This window comes from Sapajus apella, unplaced genomic scaffold (genome assembly GCF_009761245.1).
Source record: "Sapajus apella isolate SASKATOON/1434 unplaced genomic scaffold, GSC_monkey_1.0 scaffold37, whole genome shotgun sequence".
Lineage (NCBI taxonomy): Eukaryota > Metazoa > Chordata > Mammalia > Primates > Cebidae > Sapajus > Sapajus apella.
In genome coordinates this window covers 15749514-15776155 of record NW_022436977.1, presented here as the reverse complement: position 1 = coordinate 15776155, position 26642 = coordinate 15749514, and the positions used below count along the sequence as shown (strand labels likewise).

The window sequence follows — 26642 nt, the reverse complement described above, 5'->3', positions numbered from 1 at the left end:
TGTAAACCATAAGCATAAGAAATCTGAAGTGTCTATATTAAGATCAGACAAAACAGAACTCAAAAAAGAATTATCATAGTTATAAAGGAACATTTTATAATGATTAAAGGAAAAACTTAATAATAAAAGTGTATTTGCTCAATAATTTAAAAATGCATAAAGCAAAAATCAATAACATTAAAAGTAATAGATAATTCTAAAATTATAGATGTTTTAATAGCTCCTCTCATTAATTAATAGAACTACTAAATAAAATATCAATAAAGACACAGAACTAGGGTGAGCAAAATTTTTCTATAAAAGGCAAAATTTTTCTATAAAAGACTAGTCAGTATTGTAGGATTTTCAGGCCAAATGTAGTCTCTGTGGCATATTCTTTATTTTGTTTTATGCTTTTGTTTTTAACAACTTTTAAAAATGTAAAAACCAATCTAAGTTCATAGAATGTATAAAATCATGCTACACACCAGATTTAGTCCACAGGCTATGGTTTGCTGACTCCTGATACAGAAGATCTGAATAATACTATCAACCACATTGATCTAATTGAGTTTTTTTTTTAAACTGCAGATATACATTATTCTCAAGTGTACATGGAATGTTCACCAAGACAGACCACGTTCTGGACCATAAGACAGGCTGAATACATTGCAAAAGTTCATACAAAGTATGTCCTCAGACCACAGTAGTTTTTAAATTAGGAAAAAGTAATTTTAGGGTATCTGGAATAGTCCCAAACCTTTGGAAATTAAACAATACTTTTCTAAATAACTGACCTACTGATGAGTCAAAGTAGAAATTATAGTAAGTATTAGAAAATTTAAATTAAGTGGCAAAATACGACATATCTAAATACAACACACCTAAAGCAGTGCTTAGGGAAATTTAATCTTTAAATGCTTATGTGAAAAAAGAAGAAAGAGAATGATTTGAAGAACGAGGAATACAGAAATAATTGGTGGGTAAAGGATATATGGGAGTTCTTTATGCTATTCTTATCACTTTTCTGTTACTTAAAATTGAAAAGAAAATGGAAATTTCCTAAAAAATTCTTAATTTAGTTATTCATATGTGAGGGTGAGAATTAAAAACAGATAAAATTGGCTCAAGATAGTAGACTGTTTTTCTTTCTATTAGAAATCCCTAGAAATGAGCCCCCTCACACCCATAACAAATATGTATGAAGTTTTGGTAAACCACTGAGGTGACAGCAAACAAGAAAATTTCATGTAACTAATAAAAGATAAAAATCATATTGGATGATATATACTGGGGTAAGAATACAGAAAACCAAAGTTCAAGCTGTGATTCTCTAAATTCAAAGTGCACAGATCTGAAGAATAATTAACTAATTAAATAATTCTAGATTAAAGAAAAACTTCCCAAAGAGTAGGTTGGGTAGGTTAATTCCTCCTCTTCCTTGGCCTATATCAAGATATAGGTTAGAAAGGTATTTCCCTCTGCGTTAGTGGTTTGTACATGCACATGAAATCATTAGACGCACTGAAGAACTTTATATAAAGTACTGAGCCTAGATGCTGATTTAACTAATCAGACATGAGGCCTGAGCATTAGATCTATGTTTGGTACTAAAAAAAAAATAGCATAACCAGTAGAGAAATACACTTGCCTTACAAAGCTTATTAATATAGAGTAACTGAGGACTTTGGTCCTGGTGCTGGAACTTGGAATATAGCCCAAAGGAACAGAAAAGAATATTGAAATGTAAATGAACTGGTATTTCAAGAAGGCTATAAGTGGACTATTTAATAAATGAGTCATTTGGGGAAAAAAAACCCCATCGCATTGGAATACAACTATGCTGCTTATAATGAAATAAAGAGTTAAATTAATCTGGAAATTTAAAAAATACTTAAAAAATACAGGTAGGTATTTTTATAATCTTAGTTAAGTCTTGACAAACACAACACAAAACTGAAACTCTAAAGAAAACATAATTTAAATGAACAAAATAAAAAATTTAAACTTATCTATTGAGAAAACACTTGATTAACCAGTTAGCAATAGAAGTAAAAGTGAGAGCCGGGCACGGTGGCTCAAGCCTGTAATCCCAGCACTTTGGGAGGCCGAGGCGGGTGGATCACGAGGTCAAGAGATTGAGACCATCCTGGTCAACATGGTGAAACCCCGTCTCTACTAAAAATACAAAAAATTAGCTGGGCATGGTGGTGCGTGCCTGTAATCCCAGCTACTCAGGAGGCTGAGGCAGGAGAATTGCCTGAACCCAGGAGACGGAGGTTGCGGTGAGCCGAGATCGCGCTGTTGCACTCCAGCCTGGGTAACAAGAGCGAAACTCCGTCTCAAAAAACAAAAAACAAAAAACAAACAAAAAAAAAGAAGTAAAAGTGAGAATATCTGTAGTATAAAATAAAGACAAAAAGGATAAAAGTAAAAAATATCATTATTTTATAACAGACAAATGGAAAAAGGAATTAAGTGTGTATCACTATAACATTGATCTATAAGTCAAATGTTATTTTAAGAACCTCACCAAAAAATAAATCATTAGAAAATTCTGACTAATAAATATCATAATATACTTGATTTTGCTACCTATTCCATTATGCAGTACACAAAAACTTTACTTACTGCTTGATATACGTTCTTGACTGCCTGCAATTCTCTCCTTTACTGATTTAGCAGGTGCTTTTTTGCTACCATGAATGGTGGTTGTGGAGAGTTCTTTCAGTTTCCAGTGGGTCCAAAAGCCTTTTTGAGGTTTTAAACCTGTGAATATAAAATGCATATTTAGCCAAAGAAATTTGGATTTTGAAAATATCTTTTAATTTGTCAAAGTACTTTTTATGATAATTATACATTTCATCCTTACAACAAAAAAGTTCCTTTTTTGTTTCTTTTAAGCTGCATAGGATTAGTTAAGTCATTTAACCACTCTAAACATCTGTAACCTCAGCAATAAAAATGTGAATAATATAAATTATTTTGAAATATATGTTAAAGTGTTGGTAAATGGGAAAGTACTACACAAAAATGAACTAATATTATCGTTAATATTATATGTTAACCATAATTATGATTATAAACTAACATGCTCATAAATGTAGCCAATATTTGCTCAGTGGTGATTGCTCAGTGAGGATTATTCACTAGACTGGGCCATCAAATTATAATTTTCTAAATGTTTTTAGTTACAGTTATCACTTATTCAACAGAAGACTTCAGTTTGATTCACTTGAGTGCTTCTAGATAGATTGCCTATGTTTTAAAATATTGTACATTAATAGAAAAGTTGAAGTATAGTAAGGCCGATAGATCAGTAGATTGCCTTTGTAAAGATGTTTTATTACTCACAGTTCCCAAGAGTAGGGGGATGTCATGCCACGGGGGCCCACATGGGCAAGCCTTGGGACCAGTAAAGAGGCAGAGAAAGAAGGGAGAACTGTTGGCATGAGTCTTTACTGTGTTTTCCTTAAGAAGGAATAGGCAAGGCAAGAAGGCCTATGATTGACTAGTTTAAATAATTTCAGCAGGCTTTAGTGCATAGAGCTATCCCTTATCATCCAGTCCTGGGATGATTAGGGTAGGTGGATAGTGAACCAGAGTGTGAGAGCCCAATAAAGGAAATGGTTGTGTTGGGGCCTCTCAATTGGTTTGTTTAAAAATTAAAAAGCATTGGCCGGGCGCGGTGGCTCACGCCTGTAATCCCAGCACTTTGGGAGGCCAAGGCGGTGGATCACGAGGTCAAGAGATCGAGACCATCCTGGTCAACACGGTGAAACCCCGTCTCTACTAAAAACACAAAAAATTAGCTGGGCATGGTGGTGCGTGCCTGTAATCCCAGCTACTCAGGAGGCTGAGGCAGGAGAATTGCCTGAACCTAGGAGGCGGAGGTTGCGGTGAGCCGAGATCGCGCCATTGCACTCCAGCCTGGGTAACAAGAGTGAAACTCTGTCTCAAAAAAAAAAAAAAAAAAAAAAATTAAAAAGCATTTAAAAAACATGCTCATGGGCAAGTTGTCTTTAGGAGTTGACTAACCCTAGGAAGTGTAGTCCTTCTAGAGTCATCAAGGTCCCAGGTGTCAAAGTATCAGAATATAGAAAAGAAAATACATTTATTAAAATAAAATGTTAATACTGTCCAGTGTTAGATGAACCATACTTGGTCCTGATATATAAAGAGAGAGAGGGATTACTATGTACCAAACTGTGCTTGACACAAGGGGCAAAAACTTCATTTCAATCTAGTCCTTGTCTGCCATCAAGGCAGATATGAAATTATTTAGCATTGTGCCCGGTCCATACTAAGCACTTAATATAAGTTAATTTCACTGTTACTTTTTTTTTTTTTCCAATTAACCACTGCTTGATCTCTGACTACATTCCAACATTATTTACAAGTTTTAATTCAAACTGGTCACAAAACATGAATTGTTTTAAAGAATGACCTTTATATAGAGGCACAACACCTGAATGAAGTGTTATTTACCTGTTCGCATTGCCAATTTTTAAAAATTAAATCCTAGTAGGATCTATTCGAGTATTTCCTAGGAAATTGTTATCCTACAGGGTTTAGAAACAATGGTATATAAAATAAAAGAGCTAAATATCTAAAATGTCTTTGTAATTAATTGGCAACTTACATATATTCTAATTTTCATTTTATAAAATGTATACAGACATATAAAGAGTCAAATATATGTCAAACTGTTTGTTTAATTTCCAAACTCTCATAGTTCCTCACACATCCCCAGGACCATATCTTGCTTCCCAGAAACAACTATCTTTATTTGGGACCCATAATGACAGCATACAAAAGAAGGGCTATATTTTTACACTTTGCTGTGTTAATTTTAGGCATTATCTATTGACTTCCAACTAGCGAAGATAAAGATTTAACGATCTTTCACCATCCTATCCCATTATCAACCACATACAAACTAACTTTCTATTCTTTACATAATACCAACTTTTATATTTTTCATTTTGTGAATATCAACATTTATATTATAACTATGTAAAATCTTGTTGACAACTGAACCAGTTTTCTTTTGTTGAATATAAAGAATAATGTGGAGAATTGATATTTAAAAAAATGAATCTGCTTTACTTATTTTCTTAAGGAAATTTGTTTCTCTGAAGTTAGTAATCTTTGGATGTTTTCATTTTTTTGTGTTCTACATACTTACAATTAACTTAGCTAAAAACTACTCCACCCGTCACTGTTTAAATTACTTCTGAATACATTCAGATGCATTAGGGATTCTCTGAGTTTAATATTCTTGGAAACATCTCTCCCAAAGCCTGCCAATGTGCTCAAATCTGAACAAATTTTTTCACTAGGCTTTTGCAGTTATTATCTAGGGAGCTCCCTTCGCTATTATTTTGGGGATTCAATTTACATGCCTTACGTGACAAAGCCTCTATTTCTTGACTGTCATCTTAACCTCTTCCTTAATTTACTCCTTATTTTGGTGATTTTTTTTCTCCAGTAACATGATAAGAAAATATATATATAAGTTAGCAATGTCTTTGGTTCATCCTTACGCTTACTCGACAAATTGGTTGGGTCTAGGGGTCCTAGGCTGTAAATAATTCTCCCTTAGAATTTGTAAGACATTGTTCCATTCTCTTCCATCTTTCAGAGTTGCTGATAAGAGGGAGGATAGAATTCTGTTTCTTAATCTTTCCATTCTCTGGAAGTTTTTAGCATTTTCTTTTCTTTTTTTTTTTTTTTTTTTTCTGTGTTCTGAGGACTCAAAACAATTTACTGTGGCAAACATCAATTTTTATCCATTGTCCTAAGCACTAGATAATCTCTTTCAAACTAGAAATTCAAGTTTTTCAAGCATGGAAACTTTTTGAAGTAATTCTTTGATTGTTTCTTACTTTGCTTTTTCTCTGTTTTCTCTTTTTGAATATAACAGAGAATTGAGATTCAAAAACAAAAAGGCTGAAGGATTAGTTTCTTCCCATTTGAGATGGATGCTTAAATAGATCTATAAAAATGGTTCTATACCTTGATGTGTATGTTGATTTCATGTATATATGTCTGTGTATATATATTATGTATTCTGTATGTTTATATATATTCTATACTATGTATCAAGGTGCACCCTACAGATTTGTGCAATGTACTAGATGTATATTAGATTTCAATAAAATAATGTTAAAAACAAATCTTCATAGAAAAATTTAAAAATCAGTAATAAAATGTTTAAAGTGTAGGGAAATAAGATATTTCTTGCTATCAGAATCCTTCAAGATTTTAATATTCTCTACAACAACTTACAAATATTTAAAGTCAAAATTTCATTTCCGAATAGAAAAACACAAAAATCATTCATTCATTGTGAAAATGTATAGAGTTCTTGGGAGCCTGGATGAGAAGATACAGGTAATGCTGCACTTGTACATCAGCTATTCTCCAGAAAGGATCATGTCTCATGTTTTTGTTTTTTAAAAGCATTCTGCATTACTCCCATCATTTTCCCTGTCTTCAGACCGTGGGCTGATCCTACAAGAGTCCCAGTGTTTCTCTCTGCCAAATGCCTGAGAGAATGTGCAACCCTGGCACAATTTACATAATATATTCAACATGTTTATGATATATTTCATTGTTCATTTACACTTTAGTACTTATTCACTGCCTTAAGAAGGCAAATACAGTTTGTGGCCATTATTGTACATTGTTGTTGAATAGTGCCGAAAAACATATCCGTTAATAAGTTTGTTACTAGATAAACAGGTAGTTACTTTGTCTATTAAATGACTTATGAAGAAATCCTTGGTGGGTTGTTATATAGATATTTAAGGGAATATCTATATATAATATAGATAATATATATATATTTAAGGGAATATCTATATATACTAGATTGTAAACAGAGATACTTAAGGAAGTTGGCTGGGGTTTTTGAAAGGCTTGAGAGCACATTGATATTCCTCTCAATTAAATTATGAAATGTCAGCTGCAAATTTGAAAATTTGCTATTTGACACATTTTCAGAGATTAATTAGAATCATATAAAGAAGAAAGCCTGTGGTGAAAATATTATAGTTAAACATTATGAGTTATAAATAAAGGTTTAACTCAGGGGTACACTCACAGCCTTAAAGCTTTTATTACTAGGCAATAAATATGAAAATCATGTACAAAACTTTCAGCTCTATAAGTTAAAAAAAGCAGTCATTTAAAAAGACTGAGATAAAATAATGACAATAAAAGCAAAATTAATGCATGAATATTTTTATCAAGTAAAAGTTGCAAATAAAATGATTCCTTCTTTGGTGGAAAATTAGACAAAATAGATTTAAGAAAAGAGGAATGGAAATTGTTCCAGAATAATGCAAAAAGCATCAAGTATCCCATACCTTATTAAAAAAAACAGCACTTACAGAAATTTTTCAAGAGTAATTAATATTTGACAATATTAAAAATATTAGAACTCTCAAAAAACTATTTTATCATTTAATCAGAACAATTTTACAAAGTAAACAGATCAAAAAATGATGTGATTTTTCTAAGATCATAAAGTCACACAGCTCTAACTCCAAAGTCAAATAAGAAGAAAAAACAATTTATGCTCATTCACCAAAATATTTACTTTTATCTTTATGAATCTTCTGAGGTACAAATCATACAATCTTTTTCATATTTTAATTGGCTAGCATGTGACCACTTGTATTTCCTTAAGAAAGTCTCATGTGAAAAAATCCTTAAACTTTTTTATGTTTAAAATAGTTTGTGGTGCACATTTGTGTGTGACCCACCACTGCTCCATCAACAGCACATCCTTCAACTGCTTTTGTTGTATCCCATAAGTTTTGAGATATTTCCATTTTCATTTCTGCCTCAAGATATTTTGATTTTCCTTCTGATTTCTTCCTTGACCCAATGGATATTCAAGAGCATATTGTTCAGTTTCCATACATTTATAAATTTTCCGGTTCTCTTCCTATTACTGATTTCTGATTTCATATCATTGTGGTCAACAAATATGCCTGATATGGTTTCAATCTTCTTAAAATGGTTAAGACTTGTTTTGTGGCCCAACATATAATCTATCCTGGAGAATGTTTTGTGTGTATGTGAGAAAAATGTGCATTCTGCTGCTTTGGATGGAATGTTCTGTACATGTCTGTTAGGTCATTTTGTCTAGAGTGTTATCAATTCCTCTATTTCCCTATTAGTTTTCTCTCTAGATGATCTATCAGTTTTTGAAAACAGGGTCTTATAGACTCCTATCATTATTGTATTGTAGTCTGTTTCTTCCTTCAGTTCAGTTAATATTTGCTTTATATATTTAGGTGCTCCAACACTGAGTGCATATATACTTACAATTGTTATATCCTCTTTATGAACTGATCGGTTATTATATGAATAACCTCTTTGTCTCTTAAGTTTTTGTTTTTCCATTTTATCTGATAGAAGTAGAGCTTTTCTCACTCTCGTTTATTACCATTTGCATGGATTCTCTCTCATAACTGTCCGTCTATGTGCATCCTCAAAGCTGAAATAAGTCCCTTATAGGCAGCATATAGTCGGGTTTTGTTTTTAATCCATTCAGTCCTTCTCTATTGTTTGATTGGAGATTATAATTCATTTACATTCAATGTAATTGATATGTAAGGACTTACTCCTGCTATTTTGTTTTTTGTTTTCTGGTTGTTTTGTAGATCCTTTGCTCATTTATTACTTTCTGGCTATCTTCCTTTGTGATTTTATTATTTTCTCTGGCTGTGTAATTTGATTCCTTTCTGTTTCTTTTGTGTGTCTACTGTAGGTTTTTACTTATATAAATCCTATTATAATTATAGCAGTCTACTTTGGTATCATAACAGCTTAACTTTGCATTAAAAATTCTACACTTTTGGCCAGGCGTGGTGGCTCATGCCTCTAATCCCAGCACTTTCGGAGGCCGAGGTGGATGGATCACGAGGTTAGGAGATTGAGGCCATCCTGGCCAAAATGGTGAAACCTCATCTCTACCAAAAATAGAAAAATTAGCTGGGTATGGTAGCACATCTGTAATCCCAGCTACTTGGGAAGCTGAGGCACAAGAATCACTTGAACCTAGGAGGCAAAGATTGAAGTGAGCCAAGATCATGCCACTGAGCTCTAGCCTGGTGACAGAGCAAGACTCCATCTCAAAAAAAAAAAAAAAAGTTCTACACTTTTATATCCCCTCCCTTTCATGTTTTTGATGTTACAATTTATATCTTTTAACATTGTGTATACACATATTATTGTAGCTATAATTATCTTTAATATTTTTGTCTTTTTGTGCATTAGGGTTATAAGTGATTCACACTCTTTCTTATAATTTAGAATATTCTGAATTTGATTATATGCATATTTTTTCAGTGAGTTTTATACTTTCACATGTTTTCATGTTACTAACTAGCATCCTTTCATCTTGAAAAACTCTTAAGCATTTTTTAAGGCAATCTAGGAGTGATTAATTATGTCAGGTTTTGCATGTCTGATAAATCTTTTATTTTCCTTTAATTTTTGAAATACAGCTTTTCCAGACAAAGTATTCTTAGACATATTTTTCTTTAAGAACTTTGAATATACAGATGACCCTGAACAATGTGGGAGTCAGGGGTACCAACACCCCATGGAGTTGCAAATCTGCACATAGCTTTTTATGCCCCCCAAAACTAAAGACTAATAGTCTACTGTTGACTGGGGGCCTTACTAATAATATTAAGAGTTGATTGATACATATTTTATGCTATATATATTATTTTCTGCATTTTTTAAATATCCCTTTTTATTGTACAGTTCTGTGAGTTTTGACCAAGGCATACCATTGTGTAACCACCACAATAATCAAGATATAGAACAATTCCACCATTCTAAAAACTCCCCCCACACCCACCAGGAAGTTTTGCCCCTTTGTAATCAACCCGTCCTCTACTCCCAGCTCCATATGTGTAACTCTGTAAGAAACTACCAAGTGATTTCCAAAGTGGCTGTACCATTCACCCAATGTACGAGAGTCCTAGTACACATTCTGGCTGGCATTTGGCAGGTATTTTTCAGTGGTAGCCATGAAACAAATACATGGTTTATGTCAGTGTTGTCATAATTTGCATTTCCCAAGTGTCCAATGATGTTGAACATGTTTTTGTAAGCTTATTTGCCTTCTGTAAGTCATTTTTGATGATGTGTTCATATCTTTTGCGTATTTCTTATTGGATTATTTATTAACACTGAGTTTTGAAAAGTCTTTATGCATACCAGATACAAACCCTTTATCAGATAAGAAATTCACAAATATTTCTCTGTCTGTGGCTTGAATTGTCATTCTCTTATCAGTGTCTTTTGAAGAGTAGTTCCTATTTTTATAAACTCCAATTTATCAAGGTTTTTAAATTTTTGTTTTATTTTACTTTAAGTTCTGGGGTATATGGGCTGATCTTGCAGGTATACACATGCTATAGTAGTTTGCTGCCTCCATTCCCCATCACCTATATTAGGTATTCTCCTAATGTTATCCCTCTCCAATCTCCCCACCCCCTGCTGTTGCTTCCCTAGCCCTCCACCCTCAATAGACCCTAGTGTGTGATGCTCCCCTCCCTGTGTCCATGTATTCTCCTTGTTCAACACCCACTTGTAAGTGAGAACATGCGGTGTTTGGTTTCCTGTTCTTGTGTCAGTTTGCTGAGAATGATGGTTTCCAGATTCATCCATGTCCCTATGAAGGACATGAACTCATCCTTTTTTATGGCTGCATAGTATTCCATGGTGTATATGTGCCACATTTCCTTTATCCAGTCTATCATTGATGGGCATTTGGGCTGGTTCCAAGTCTTCACTATGGTAAACAGTGCTGAAATGAACATATGTATGCATGCGCCTTTATAACAGAATGATTTCTAATCCTTTGGGCATATACCCAGTAATGGGATTGCTGGGTCAAATGGAATTTCTATTTCTAGATCCTTGAGGAATCGCCACACCGTCTTCCACAATGGTTGAGCTAATTTACACTCTCACCAACAGTGTAAAAGTGTTCCTATTTCTCCACATCCTCTCCAGGGTCTGTTGTCTCTAGATTTCTTAATGATCACCATTCTAATTGGCGTGAGATGGTATCTCAATGTGGTTTTGATTTGCATTTCTCTAATGACATGCTGGTTTTGGTGAGAAAATAATTTCAACTATGGGTGGATATAAAGGCATTGGCTAGGTGAGGTGTAGTGTTTCTGGCTTGGTGAGCATGCAACAGCTTACATTTCCCATGCAGCTCTGTCAGATGAAGTTAGCATCAGTGAAAATTGCAGTGTCCTCAGTCGTCAAGGCTAGTGGTGTCTGCAATGGCTGTGAGGGTTGTTAGGGTATTCAGTTACAAAGGCTGCTGGGATCCTACTATCTCTTTTTCTCCTATAGTGGAATTCATGCCTGCAGATATCCCAAAAAATGCCAGGTTCAGTTTGTGGGCCTCTCGTGGTGGCAGTGGTAGCATCACTGTCTTATGTCTGGTGCCCACAAAGTGGCCATAGTGTCAGGATTTGGAGTATGAGTACACATGAAGGGTCAGTGGCTCTAGGGTCTGGGGCAATAGGGACATTGGTGCCTGTCATGCAGGTTCCCTGCAGCAGCATTTGGAATGGTGTGTGAGGCATGGGAACTTCTGGAAAAGCAAGAAAATGAGGTCTGGAGTGTAAATTCATGCAGACCTCAGGAATCTGAGGCAGTGTTGTAATGGGTCCAGTGTCATGAGTGCAGGCGTTTGCCCTAGGATCTGGGGTCCAGAGCATGGGCATGTGAAAATTTACTGTTGCTTTAGAGTCCAGAATGCAAATGCAGCTAGTGTCCATAGGAGATGTTTATGGAATGGCTGTAGAGCTGGAGTTTAAAGTACAGACACATGTGGAGTAAAAGTGGTTCCATGGTCCCTGGTGAAGGCTAGCTTGCAGTGGAAATGACTTTGGTATGAAACATGGGCACGCATGCTCCTGTAACAAAGCTGAGACCTAGAATGTGGGTATGCAAACAGTGTTTGTGTCTCTAGAGTCTGTGGCATGCATGGTTTTGGGTGCGAGCGGTGGCCCTAGCCCTGGGTAGCACAACAGTGGCTTCTTATTGAGGTCGAAGCACAGCAGTGTCTCTCTCCCCAGGAGGTAAAAACAGCAATGGCTGTTGGTTAACTATCTCAGTGGCAAGAGCCAGTACAGTAGTGTTCTCTATGTCCTGAAGAAAAAAAGGATGAACACTAAGGGGACATATGATGTGAAAGCTATAGGGAGTATGTGGCTGCCTCGAGGACTGTTGAAGTCCTTAGTGGAAAAGGCTGCTAGGATCCTTTGCAGAGCAGGCCACTGGAGACCAAAGGCTTCATTACTGATTCTGCTATTCCCCACCCTTCTTTGTGCCTAGCTGTATCCAGATGTCTCACATATGCCAATCTCCCCAGCAATCTTTTCTGTGCAGTTATTGGTTTTTGCTGTATTGTGTTGCTGTAGGTTTTAAATTTGACTCTTGAATCCTTCTAGGACTATTTTTGTTCATGGGTAGATGTCTAATTATTTTGTGTGTGTGAGCGAGATAAAAGATAACCTAATCCACCATGTTGCTCATATCATTTATCTCTCCCACTTCCTATAAGGACACCAATCATATTGGATTAGAGCCCACCCATGTAATGCAATTTAACCTTAATTACTTCTTTAAAGACCACACCTCCAATACAGTCACATTGTGAGGTATTGTAGAGATTAGGAATTTACTTCAACATATAAATTTGGGGGAAGACAAAATTCACTTAATAATAGGTCTGTAAAAAATTCTTCTGCCCTTCATCATGTTTTTTTCTTATAGTATCTTTGTATTAATGCTGTGGACATTTCCTTTCTGTTTTTTATATTTGAATTAATTTGATATTTTAAATGATTAGCAGGAGATTCTTACCTGTGTGTATTCATGGGGGGTTTCTCAGGGTTGTTTTCAAGTCTTTACCCCTCAAAGGCTCCCTCCATAAAGTATAAAATATTTTCTTATAAAAGTGATTTGGTTAGTAAAAACTGACATTACGCAGTTTTAAAGATTAGATAACATTTATATTGAAATATTTACAAGATCTGTGTGAAAACAGATAATAGTTTCTGGTGGTTAATAATAACAACCTTATAAAAAATGTTGGGAGGTCATTCCAGGAACATGAAACTATATTTTTATACTTTAGTTTTAAACCCTAGTACTTAAATCTCTTGATAAATGTTCTAGGATAGAGATTTACTTTCCTTTAGCTTTCCAATCTCCATTTTCACCTACACACCCCGTGATTCAAAAACAGGTTTTCCTTGATTAATGTTCTCAGAGAAATTAAATTATTTCTAGATTTTATCCTAAATAATACTATTTGCTATGAAAATGTAATTAGTATTCTAAAAGCAGCTCAAACATGTATGGTGCAAATATACTACATACATGGTATGATTTTATTTCTGTGACAATTCAGTTTTCCATAATAAATCTATTGCTTATAAAATATTTGGCTTCTAAATTTAATAAGTAATGATTTAAGTATTGGTATAATGAAATTTTCAGAAGGAAATAAATAACTTTTATTTTAACCCATGGGTACTGCTATGGCATGCTTTATAAGAAAAAGAACTGCCTTTTTTTTTTGGATGAAATAAATAAAATACTGCCACTCCAAACTTTTAGAAACCAAAACAATGATCAATATTTAAATTATATATTCATACCTGAACACCAAAGAAAAATGTTATTCCCTAGATCTTCTTTAAAATCATCATTAAAGCGGTAACTAGATTCTGGAAATGCTTCATGGAATGTTGCATATATGGCTTGTGCCAAACAATCAGGATATATCTACCAAAATAAAATCATATTAGATTAATTTTATATTTTTAAATTTTAATATATGTCAGCTGTCAAAGAAACTATTTTTAAACTTTGCCTTACAATTTATTAACCAAATAAAAATCTGCCATTTTTAAATTCTAAATTCATAATTATATAAATTAATGTATATCACTATGCCTGAAAGCTAAATTTGAACTGGAATATGTGTCAATGAAGAGAAATACCACCCTCTCCACTCCCTCCAACAATCTGGAAATTAAATTTCTTTGGTTTCCTCATGATTTTAATTTTTTAGTTTTTAAAACTAGTTATACATTTATTAAACATTTTTTTTTATATTGACGGGCACATGTGCAGGTTTCTTATATTGGTAAACTGCATGTTAAGGAGGTTTTGTGAACAGATTATTTCTTTTTATAAACACTAGTACAATTTATTGAGAAAGTAAGTCTCGGTCACAGTCAAGCAGAAGGAGAAGAAGATTAAATTATTGGGTTGCATTGTTTTAAAAATTTATTTTGATTTCAGTAGTTTTTGAGGAACAGGTAGTGTTTGCATGAAAAAGTTCTTCAGTGGTGATTTCTGAGATTTTGGTGCACTCATCACCTGAGCAATGTACACTGTACCCAATTTGTAGGCTTTTGTCCATCCTCCTCCCATGCTTCCCTCTGAGTCCCCAAAGTCCATTAGATGTATGGCTCTGCATCCTCATATCTTGGCTCCCATATATAAGTGAGACCATATGAGGTTTGGTTTTCCATTCTTGAGTTACTCCACTTAGAATAATTGTCTCCAACTTCATCCAGGTTGCTGTGAATGCCATTATTTCATTCCCTTTAATGGCTGAGTAGTATTTCATGGTGTGTGTGTGTGTGTGTGTGTGTGTGTGTGTATGTGTATGTATGTGTATCTGTGTGTGTGTATATACATATATATATATCACATTTTCTTTATCCACTTCTTGGTTGATGGGCATTTAGGCTGGTTCCATATTTCTGCAGTTGCAAATTGTGCTGCTATACACATGTGTGTGCAAGTGACTTTTTCATATAATAACTTCTTTTCCTCTGGGTAGATATCCAGTAGTGGGATTGGTGGATAAAACAGTAGTTCTACTTTTACTACTTTAAAGAATCTCCATGCTGTTTTCTATAGTTGTTGTATTAGTTTACATTACCACCAGCAGTGTAAAAGTGTTCCCTTTTTACTACATCCATGCCAACATATATTATTTTTGGATTTTTTAATTATGGCATTTTTTGAAGGAGTAAATGGTATCAAATTGTGGTTTTGATTTGTATTTCCCTGATAATTAGTGATGTAGAGCATTTTTTTCATATGTTTGTTGGCCATTTGTATGTCTTTTGAGAACTGTCTATTCATATCCTTTGTATATTTTTAATGGAATTATTTGTTTTTATTCTTGCTCATTTGTTTGAGTTTCTTGTAGTTTCTTGATATTAGTTCTTTGTTGGATGCATAGTTTGCAAACATTTGCACCCACTCAGGATGCTGTCTGTTTACTCTGTTAATTATTTCTTTTGTTGTGCAGAAGCTTTTTAGTTTAACTAAGTCCCACCTATTTATTTTTGTAATTTGCTTTTGGTTTCTTGTTCATGAACTCTTTGCCTAAGCCAATGTCTAGAAGAGTTTATCCAATGTTATCTTCTAGAATTTTTATGATTTAGGTCTTTGAGTTATGTTGCGTTGACATTTGTCTAAGTTAAGAGACGAGTATCCAGCTTTATTCTACTGCATGTGGCTTGCCATTATCCCAGAACCATTTGTTAAATAGGGTGTCCTTTCCCCACCTTATGTTTTCGTTAGCTTTGTCAAAGATCAGTTGGCTGTAAGTATCTGGCTTTATTTAAGTTCTCTATTCTGTTCCATTAGTCTACATGCCTATTTTTATACCAGTAACATGGTGTTTTGGTAACATAGCCTGTAGTATAGTTTGAAGTTGGGTAATGTGATGCCTTCAAATTTGTTCTTTTTGCTTAGTCTTCTTGGGCTATGTGGGCTTTTTGGTTCCATATGAATTTTAGGATTGTTTTTTCTAGTTCTGTGAAAAAAGATGATGTTATTTTTATGGGAATTGTATTGAATTTGTAGGCTGCTTTTGGCAGTATGATCATTTTCACAATATTGATTCTACCCATCTGTGAGCATGGGATGTTTTTATTTGTCTTATCTATGATTTGTTTCAGCAGTGTTCTGCAATTTTTCTTGTAGAGGTCTTTCACCTCTACAAGAGGTGAAAGGTATAGGTATATATTGGTTAGGTATAGTCCTTATTTATATATATATATATATTTGTATGTGTGTATATATATATATATATTTATAAATATATATATATTTGCAGCTGTCCTAAAAGGGACTGAGTTCTTCATTTGATTCTTAGCTTGGCTGTTGGTATATAGCAGTGCTACTTATTTGTGTACATTGATTTCGTATCCTCAAACTTTAGTGAATTAATTTGTCAGAGGTAGGAGCTTTCTGGATGCGTCTTTAGGGTTTTCTAGGTATACAATCATATCATCAGCAAACAGTGACAGTTTGACTTCCTCTTTACTCATTTAGATGCCCTTTATTTTATTCTCTTGTTTAACTGATCTGGCTAGAATTTTCAGTATGTTAAACAGAAGTGGTGAAAGTGGGCATCCTTGTCTTGTTCCAGTTCTCTGGGAGAATGCTTTCAACTTCTCCCCATTCAGTATAATGTTGGCTGTGTGTTTGTCATAGATGGCTTTATTACCCTGAGGTATGTCCCTTCTATGCCAATTGTGCTGAGGGTTTTAATCATAAAGTGATGCTGGATTTTGTCAAATGCTTTTTCTGCATCTATTAAGATAATCATATGGTTTTTAATTTTGTTTTTGTGATGTATCACATTTATTGACTTGGGTATGTTAAACCATCCTGCATCCCTGTTGTGAAACATACTTGATCATGGTGTATTATATTTTTGATATGCTGTTGGATTTGGTTAGCTAGTATTTTGTTGCATATTTCCTCCCTTACTTTCTCCCATACAGAATCTCTCTTTCTGTTCTGACACCTAAAGATGTAGGTGGAGTGACACAAGCACTCCTTTGGCTCTCACCGTTATGACTACACTGGGTCAGACCTGAAGCCAGAACTGTGCTGGGTCTCACTGAAGCCATGCAGTAATCACTCCCTGACTACTGTATATGTTTGCTCAAGGTCCTGGGGCTCTACAATCAGTATGTGGCAAAGTCAGCCAGGCCTGTGTCCTTCCCTTTGGGGTGATGAGGTTCTCTGGGTCCCTGGTAGGTGGGTCCAGGTGTGCTGTCTGAGAGCCAGGGACTATAGAAAATAACCCTTGGAGCTGGCACTCAAACCAAAAGATGCAGACCTTCCCACTCTTCCCTCCCCTTTCAAAAGGTAGAGTCACCTCATCCTGTAGCCACTGCCACACTATACCATAAGGAATACTGCCAGACTATCAGTCAATGTTCCCTTAAGGGTCACAGGCTCTTAAATCAGCTTTTGTTGAATGCCGCCTGGCCTGGGACACAGCCTTCAGGGAAGTGGGCTCCTCTCTGGCCAGGGCAGGTCCAGAAATGCTGCCCAAGAGTTAAGTCCTGAAATCAGGGACCCCAAGAGCCCACCTGGTGCTCTTCCCACCTGTGGCCATGCTGATACTTGAAGTGAGCAAGCCTCAGTGTCTCACCCAGAGCCCTCAATGTAGTACCTGGGTATTGCTGCTAGTTATTCAGGGCCCAAGGGCTCTTCAGTTAGCAGGTAATAATGCTGCCAGGATTGGGGCTGTTCTTTCAAAGCAGTATGTTCCCTTTTTGCCCAGGGTGTGTCTAGAGATGTCATTTGAAAGCTATGCCCTGGAATGAGGGCCTCACCTCTGTCTAGTGCCCTATCCTGCTTGGACTGAGATGGTATCCAAAATGCAAGTCAAAGTCCTCCCCACTCTTCCCTCTCCTTTCCTCTAGCAGAAGGGGCCTCTTTTGGAGCTGTGAGCTGTGCAGCCTAGGGTTATGAGAGAGGTGATGTCAGTACTCCCTTGGCTGCCCCTAATAGGGTCTCAATATGTACAAGCACACTTCAGTTCACCATCTCTGGACATAGTTCAGTAACAGGCCTTGCTTAAGAGTTGCAGTCCTTATGGCCCACAGTGCCTTTCAGATTTACTTGGAGACACAGAATTTGTAGCCCTCTGTGGCAAGGTTTGCAGGTTCTCAAGTTCTGACCACTGGGATCCACAATTCTCCTCTGTCCAGGGCTGTTTTAAATGCACCCTCTGTGGGCTGGTATCAGCTGAGTTTGGTTTGGTTTTCCTTTCTGCTCTAACAGGACAACACTGAGTTAACTGCCTCACAATGTTGTGTTCTCCCTTCCCCGGCACCCAGAAATGCTCTCTGCACTACACTGCCACTGCTGCAGATTGGGGAGGGAGAGATAGTGTTGGTGATTCCAGATGGTGTTTCCTGTCTCTTCAGTGCCTCTTTCAGTAACATGAAGCTAAAACCAGGCACTATGAGTACTCGCCTGATTTCTGGTTTTTAAGAAGGTGTTTTGTCTGTGTAGATAGTTGTTAACTTGGTGTCCTTGTGGGGGAACAATCAGTGAGGTTTCCATTTTGCCATTTTGCTCTGCCTCTGCTTGTTTTGTCTTAAATTAGAATAGCAACTTCTGCTTTTTTCTGTTTGCTAGGTAGATTTTTCTCCATCCCTTTTCTTTGAGCCTATGGGTATCACTGCATTGGGAGATTGTTCTCTTGAAGACACCAAGCAGTTGGGTCTTCTTTATTCAACTTGCCACTTTGTTCCTTTTAATTGAGGCATTTACATTCAAGGTTATTATTGATATATGCAGATTTAATCTAGTCATCATGTTTTTAGCTGGTTATTATGCAGACTTCTTTATGTGATTGCTTTATAATGTCATTGGTCTATGTAGCAGCCAATAAAAATCTTTCCTTTCCATATACTGCACTCTCTTCAGGACCTCTTATAAAGCAGGTTTGTTGGTAGTCAACTCCTATAACATTTGCTTGTCTGAAAAGCATCTTATTTTTCCTTCACTTATTAAGTTTTGTTAGGCTGGATATTAATTCTTGGTTGGAAATTCTTTTAAGAATGCTGAATATAGCTACCCCTCTCCCCCACAAATCTCTTCTGGGTTGTAAAGCTTTTGCTGAAAGGTCTGCTAGCAAATTGATGAGGTTCCCTTTGCAGGTGACTGCCTCTACTCTCTATGCCATTAAAGTTTTTTCTTTCATGTCTACTGTGGAGAATCTGATAACTATGTGTCTTGGAAATGGTCTTCTTGTATAGTATTTTGCAGTTCTTTTTTACATTTTCTGAATTTGAATGTTGGCTTTTCCAGCAAGGTTGGGTAATTTTTCATAAACAATATCCTGAAATGTTTTCCATGCTGCTTGCTTTCTTTCCCTCTTTCAGGGATGCCAATGAGTCATATATTTGGTCTCTTTACATAATCCCATATTTCTGGAAAGTGTTCTTCATTCTTCTTCACTGTTTTTCTTTACATTTGTTTGAATGGTGAATTTTGGAGAATCAATATTTGAGCTGTGATGGTCTTTCCTCAGCTTGGCCTATTCTGCATTAATACTTAAAGTGTATTCTGAAATTCTTGAAGTGAGTTTTTCAGCTGTATCAGTGCTTCTTCTTTTTTAAAATGGCCATTTTATCTTTTACTACCTTATCATTTTATTGTATTCCTTAGAATCATTGGATTACATTTCAATGAATTCTTCTTAATCCATATTCTAAATTCTATATCTAGAATTAGGTTATTACTGATATATGCAGATTTGACCTGGTCATTGAGTTTGGCCAGTGACCTGGAAACCATTTCATCCTGACTAAGAACCATTGCTGGGGAACTAGTACAGTTGTTTGGAGGTAAAAAGTCTATCTTTCTGAGTTCTCAAAGTTCTTGCACTTATTCTTCCTCATGTTTGTGAGTTGATGTTTCTTCAATCTTTAAAGTTGCTTTCTTTGGATGCTTTCTTCTTTTATTTGATTTCGTCAGGGGTTTAATTGTGGTAATAAAATGGGTTCAGTTTACTGACTTTGTTTCTGTAAAAAATTGGAAGGCTACAGCTCAGCTCGGCACTCCTGGGCAGTGTGCTCTAATTCTGGAGAGCTGGTATCCTGGCCCTTTGAGGTTAGAAACCTGCTGCACTGGTGGGCTAAAGTGTTCCTGGGCCATAGGCCACAACACTCTGATGTGTGCTGCCGGCCAAAGCACTTCATTAGACAGGCGCCAGCTGGAACTCTCGATGGCCAGGCACTGTTTGCCACTGGAGGAGTTTTAATGCAGGTCCCTGGGAGGAAGCCCATTTGGGCATCCAATGCCATACTGCAAGCAGCCATCACTGGATAGACTGGTCCCAAGAAGAGACCAGCAGACAGGGGTCACTCAGGTCAGACTGGCCCATCTCCCAGGAAAGGATACCCTGCTCTGTTAAGGTCTGACAGTTCCCCTAAAACAAAAGTCTCCTAGGGTAGTGAGGGAAGCCTTCAGGTTTGGGCATTCCTAGCCGTGCTCCAACACAGACGCTCCTACACTAAACCCTCTGCCTTCTGCACTAAATCCTCTAGAGTCCTGCCCCAACACATCTCCAACCAGCTATCCCTGCTAGCTCAAGTGTCCATGGGGGTCATGGGTCCTCTGCTGCCATGATTCCAGAGGTCCATGGTAAGAGTGGGTTGCTCCTTGCCTGCTCATCTCACCTCTTCCCCAGGAGTCATTCAGGCCAGGAAGAAGTCCCTGCGCATAGTAGCCCCATGCAGAGTACCCATCTTCTTCCCCCTCCATCCTAGCATGTGTGTTCTTCCTCCATCCACTCTCAATGCCTTCCCTCAGATGATATATTAAGAGTGCACCAGTCTTCCCAGTGTCCCAGTCTACTGGTAGCAGATAATCCTCCTGGCTGCATCTATTCAGCCACCTTAGAAACTATTATTTACTTTATGAAATACACATGTATTTTTTTCTTATAACTTGCTTTTGGCCATTTTATTACTTCTTTCTACCTTTAACTGAGGGACATAAAGAAGTAAGAGTTGAAAATCCAGTCAGCCTGACAAAGTTTTGGGGAAAATACTTAATTCATATAGAGAATAAAATTAACAATTAAGGCTTCATAATAATTTAACTTTGCTGTTGCTATCCTCTTTTAGAAAGTCACATATAGGGGAGTTTAAGATGACAGACAGGAAGCAGCTACTGTACACTGCTCTCATGGAGATGAAACAAAGTGGTAAGTAAATACTGGTTCTTTCTTTCTTCAAATGGATTGCCAAGGAGATACCATGAAGATTCACCAAGGAAGCAACAGGACCAACAAAGAACAAAGAGGAGTGAGGCCAGGCAGCTTCCCACCCAGAACTGATGTGGAATTCAGATATTTAATGGCGTCAGAATTTTCATGCTGGTTCCTGCTCATCTGGAGAGGAATGGGTAGGTCTTTTGGCTTTGCTTCTATTGCCTTATGGTATTTTGGCTTTGCTTCTATTACCTTATGCACTTCTGTGGACTGGTTTTATATTGAGCTGTGCAAGCTGATTGATGGTGCTGTCAAGTGAAAGCCAGTTGCAACACAAGCAGGTAGGTATGTACCTCATCTTTGTTTATGCTTTGCTCTCTGTTGTTTCAAGTGAAGGACTGGACATTGGAGTACCTGGTTCCCTAAGCTTCCTGTTCTATGGGGTTGGAAGGACACAGCTGTGTCAAGCTGAAGCCCCTTGCTTTCTCACAAATACCCAAATGGCAAACACAGGCACCTGCCCTAATGAGGGTTAATGGTAGGAGCTCCTTGTGAAGTGCACTGAAGACTGCAGGGAGTTGAGGTGACTGCACCAGCTTCCTGTCCTACATAGGGAAGAACTTGATTTGTTTTCCTATTACACAACTGTTCCAGGGCTTATGACTCCTAGTTTAGATCCATATTCTAGTCTATCTCCGGACTACAACGAGGTTGAGAGCCGCAATAAATGCCTGTTTTGTGACTCTCTGTGGGAGTGGTTTCAGGGCATAATTTCATCTCTGAACTGGATACAGGCAGTTTTATGGCTCATCTCTTTGCCAGTGTGACAGTGCTGCTGCTGCTTGTAAATGGTGTATGGGGTAGGGGGCTCCACCTTTGGGCCCACGTAAGTGAGTTTTGGTTCTGGTGGTTGTGGCTGGTGAGGTCAGCCTGACTTCAGGCCCTGGGGAAGTGATCAGGTGCCAGCAGAGTTGGAACAGCATAAGTAGGATAGGTAGCTGGTTCCCAGGCCACTAGATGGCTGGCAGAACAGTGGGTATAAGTACTGAAGGGGCTGTGTAAACAATGCCGCAATAAACATATGTGTGCATGTGTCTTCATAATAGAATGATTTATAATCTTTCGGGTACATACTCAGTAATGGAATAGCTAGGTCAAATGGTACTTGTAGTTGTAGATCCTTGAGGAATCATCACACTGTCTTCCACAATGGTTGAACTAATTCACACTCCCACCAACAGTGTAAAAGCATTCCTATTTCTTCACATCCTCTCCAGCATCTTTTTTCTTCTGAGTTTTTAATGATTGTCATTCTAAGTGGCGTGAGATTGTATCTCAATGTGGTTTTGATTTGCATTTCTCTGATGACCAGTGAAGATGAGCTTTTTTTCATGTTTATTGGCTGCACAAATATCTCCTTTTGAGAAGTATCTGTTCATATCCTTTGACTGCTTTTTGATGGGGTTGTTTTTTCTTGTAAATTTGTTTAAGTTCTTTGTAGATTCTGGATATTAGCCCTTTGCCAGATGGGTAGCTTTCAAAAATTTTTTCCCATTCCATTGGTTGCCGGTTCACTCTAATGACAGTTTCTTTTGCTGTGCAGAAGCTCTTTAGTTTAATTAGATCACATTTGTTTATTTTGGCTTTTGTTGCCATTGCTTTTGTGTTTTAGTTATGAAGTCCTTGCCCATGCCTATGTCCTGAATGGTATTACCCAGGTTTTCTTCTATGGTTTTTATGGTTTTAGGTCTTATGTTTAAATCTTTAATCCATTTGAAGTTATTTTTTGTATAAGGTGTAAGGAAGGGATCCAGTTTCAGCCTTCTGCATACAGCTAGCCAGTTTTCTCAACACCATTTATTAAATAGGGAATCCTTTCCCCATAGCTTTTGTCAGGTTTGTCACAGGGGGTTTTAAAGGAAGACTTAGCACAAGCCAAGGAGTCTAATCATTAACTACATCTTGTCTGTTCTCAAATGAAGCTTTGAGAATTAATTAAATAACTTCTAATTTTTTGTTTGAAAAAGTTACTGAATATCAAAACCCAGAAAAAGTCGAATTATGGTTTGTATGTATAAGATCTATCAAAAGACACATCCATCATAGCCATCATAGGTGAGAACATTTGGATCATAGAAGTAGAAACAGACACTAGAGAAGCAGGGATATACAATGTTATCATTTTATTCTTTGTCCATATATAAAAGCCTCTTATCCTTTTCTTAAAGGCCCTGTATTAAAGCATGCTTGATTTCATAAAATCATGTAGGTGGACTATGTACTCTCAGTAAATAGTTAATATAAAAGCCGTAAAAGAATAGGCTAAATGAAAAAATATGGGTAGCAGAAACAGCTGTTTTCGTGCTCTTTAGACAATTTAATTGCAACATGCCTAATCATTAACTTTTTTCTGCAAATAAGAAAAGCAATTTCAATATTAGCAGAAAAAATCCTAGTAAACCTGTCAGAACATTACTGTTTCATAACAATTTAAGAATCACTGCCTTAAAAGAATAAAGATCTGATCAACGTCTTCATTTGATAGACAACCCAGCTGTCAGCCTGAGAGGTTGAGTGTCTTGCTGAGATCACCCAGGTAATCAGAAGCAGATTCTGGACATGAAGCCAAGTCTACTTATTCCCAGTCTACTACTAGTAGTTTCTTTTTATCACACTTTACAAATGTGTTTGTGAGTAAGCAAGATAGGTCAAGATTAAATATAAATATTTGGCAAATGTGTGAACTTAGGCTTGTTTATATTTTCATTGTGAAAGATACAACTTTTTATTTGAGGTATGGCTTACTCATATACATGTACAAACTCCAAAATATTTACTATGATTTCTGATTTACAAATTGCTAATGAAACAAAGTATTTGAATACGGCTTGTGTTTTGAAATGCTAAATGTTAAACCTAAAATTACCTAATGAGATTCCTACTATCTTCATTTCACACTTATTTGAATCCATCCTATCCATCAGTTAGTACAACAGAAAAGCATGGCAAGCATTTGATTAATAATTTTATGTACTATACTTTATCGTAACAGGTGCATAGTCCTTAGGCATAAGATAAACTTATAACGTTCTCTTAAATGGATCAAGATTATAAAGTAAAAGAAAAATCATAAATAATTTTGTAGGTAAACAGAAAAAAGACAAAAACATACATAGAATAAGTCAATAGTTTTCAAATTATTAATATGCAAGCAAAGTACCTATAGTCACTAAGGAGATTATATAAGACCTTGATGCAAGGGAATACAGTATTTTGGGGGGCTAATAAGAGCTTAACTTTAAAAATATTACTAATGCTTTACACCAGACAACTTTGCTTTCAAACGTAACAAAATATATTCTTATACGGGTTTAAATAAAATAACTATTGTTTCTATTTCATTCACTTTAAAAATAATTAGCATAACTATAAGTTTCAATGCTTACCTGAAAGAACGCATCCTTTCGACTTAGAGGTATGCTCATGAAAAGTGTCACATAACTTTCCGAAATTCTGTCAAATAAGCAATCTTGGTTTTCTCTGTCAGGCTTTAAAAAAGTGTGAAATTAAAGTCAATATTACAGTTTAAAACTGGAATTTGTTTACATGATGTCAGCAATTTTATTTATTCTTATGAGCACATCAGTTGGTATAGGAGTATCAGCATGCGTGGCTTCTGGCATAATGTAGACCCAAATTTTAATACTGGCTGTTATATATTAGCTGTATTATCCTGGGCAAGTTAATTAAGTGCCAGGTTTCTCATCTACCAAATGTAGGTAACATATGTTTATCTTAAAGGAGTGCAGTAAAATTAAATAAAGACAGAGATCATATTTTTGTAACTTTGTATTTCAAGGCCTTAGCACAGTACCTGGCAATGAAAAGCATGCAAACATTTTATGAGTTAATTATCCTTGCATTCCAGGAATAATCCCACTGGTTATGGTGTATAATCCTTTTAATATGCTGTTGATTTTGATTTGCTAATATTTTGTTGAGGATTTTTATGTCAATATTCATCATAAAAGATATGGGTAGTTTCTGCTTTGTTTTTATTGTAGTGTCTTTTTTGGGTTTTAGTTTCAGAGCAATACCTTCTAACTCATAGGTTGAGTTACAAAGTATTTCCTCCTTTTCAACTTTTTGGAACAGTTTCAGAAGAACTGGTGTTTATTTTTAAATGCTGGTAGCCTTCAACAGTGAAGCCCTCTGTTATAGGGCTTTTCTTTGATGGGAAGTTTTTGACTACTGATTCAATCTCCCATTTATATTGTCTATTTCTTTCTTATTCCATCTTGTTAGATTGTATGTTTACAAGAATTTGCCCATTTCAATAACATTATTCCAACTCATTGGCATACATCTGTTTATAACACTCTCTTATAATCCTTTTTACTTCCATAAAATTGATAATATTTTCCCCAATTTCATTTAAAATTTTAGTATAGTCTTCACTATTTTTTAATAGTCATTCTAGCTAAAGGTTTGTCCATTTTGTTCTTCTAAGAGACAGAACTTCTAGTTTTATTTATTTTTTATCACAAAGCAATTTATTTCTTTACAAAATGGATCTCTGATTTGCAAGGGGGTTTACTTCAAGCACATTTATAAAGCCAGCTTCTTCATTACAGCACTTCCTCCTTGGGGCACACTTGCACACTTCTTTTTTTTTTTTTTTTTTTTTTTTTTGTAATTTAGGTTCTGGGATACATGTGCAGATCATGCAGGATTGTTGCATAGGTACATACATGGCAAGGTGGTTTGCTGCCTTCATCCCCCCATCATCTATATCTGGTATTTCTCCCCTCATTATCCCTCCCCACCCTCCCCAACCCTATTGTCCCTCCCCTACCCCCCACCACTATGTGTGATGCTCCCCTCCCTGTGTCCATGTGTTCTAATTGTTAACACTTGCCTATGAGTGATAACATACGGTGTTTGGTTTTCTGTTCGTGTCAGTTTGCTGAGAATGATGGGTTTCCAGATTCATCCACGTCCCTATGAAGTACACGAACTCATCGTTTTCTATGGCTACATGGTATTCTATGGTACATATGTGCCACATTTTCCCTGTCCAGTCTATCACCGATGTGCATTTGGGTTGGTTCCAGGTCTTTGCTATTGTGAACAGTGCTGCAATGAACATACGTATGCATGTGTCTTTATAAAAGAACAATTTATAGTTCTTTGGGTATATACCCAGTAATGGAATTGCTGGGTCAAATGGTACTTCTATTTCTAGGTCCTTGAGGAATCGCCACACTGTCTTCTACAATGGTTGAACTAATTTACACTCCCACCAACAGTGTAAATGTGTTCCTATTTCTCCACATGCTCTCCAGCATCTATTGTCTCCAGATTTTTTAATGACCACCATTCTAAGTGGTGTGAGATGGTATCTCATTGTGGTTTGATTTGCATTTCTCTAATGACCAGTGATGATGAGCATTTTTTCATATGTTTGTTGATCTCACTGATGTCTTCTTTTGTAAAGTGTCTGTTCATATCCTTCGCCCACTTTTGAATGGGCTTGTTTGCTTTT

At 36.2% G+C, this 26642-nt stretch overlaps 1 protein-coding gene across 5 annotated transcripts in view; it reads right to left on the bottom strand.

The window, feature by feature from the left end:
• The window catches only part of FAM227B (family with sequence similarity 227 member B), a 287158-nt gene that overhangs the window by 169391 nt on the left and 91125 nt on the right, over nucleotides 1–26642 (bottom strand). For all 5 annotated transcript variants that reach the window (XM_032297816.1, XM_032297818.1, XM_032297820.1 and 2 more), the window contains 3 exons: nucleotides 24544–24645; nucleotides 13701–13827; nucleotides 2611–2748 (listed from right to left, as the gene is read on the bottom strand). In XM_032297816.1, the coding sequence (XP_032153707.1) occupies nucleotides 2611–2748; nucleotides 13701–13827; nucleotides 24544–24645 (367 nt within the window). The remainder of the gene's footprint in view (nucleotides 1–2610; nucleotides 2749–13700; nucleotides 13828–24543; nucleotides 24646–26642) is intronic.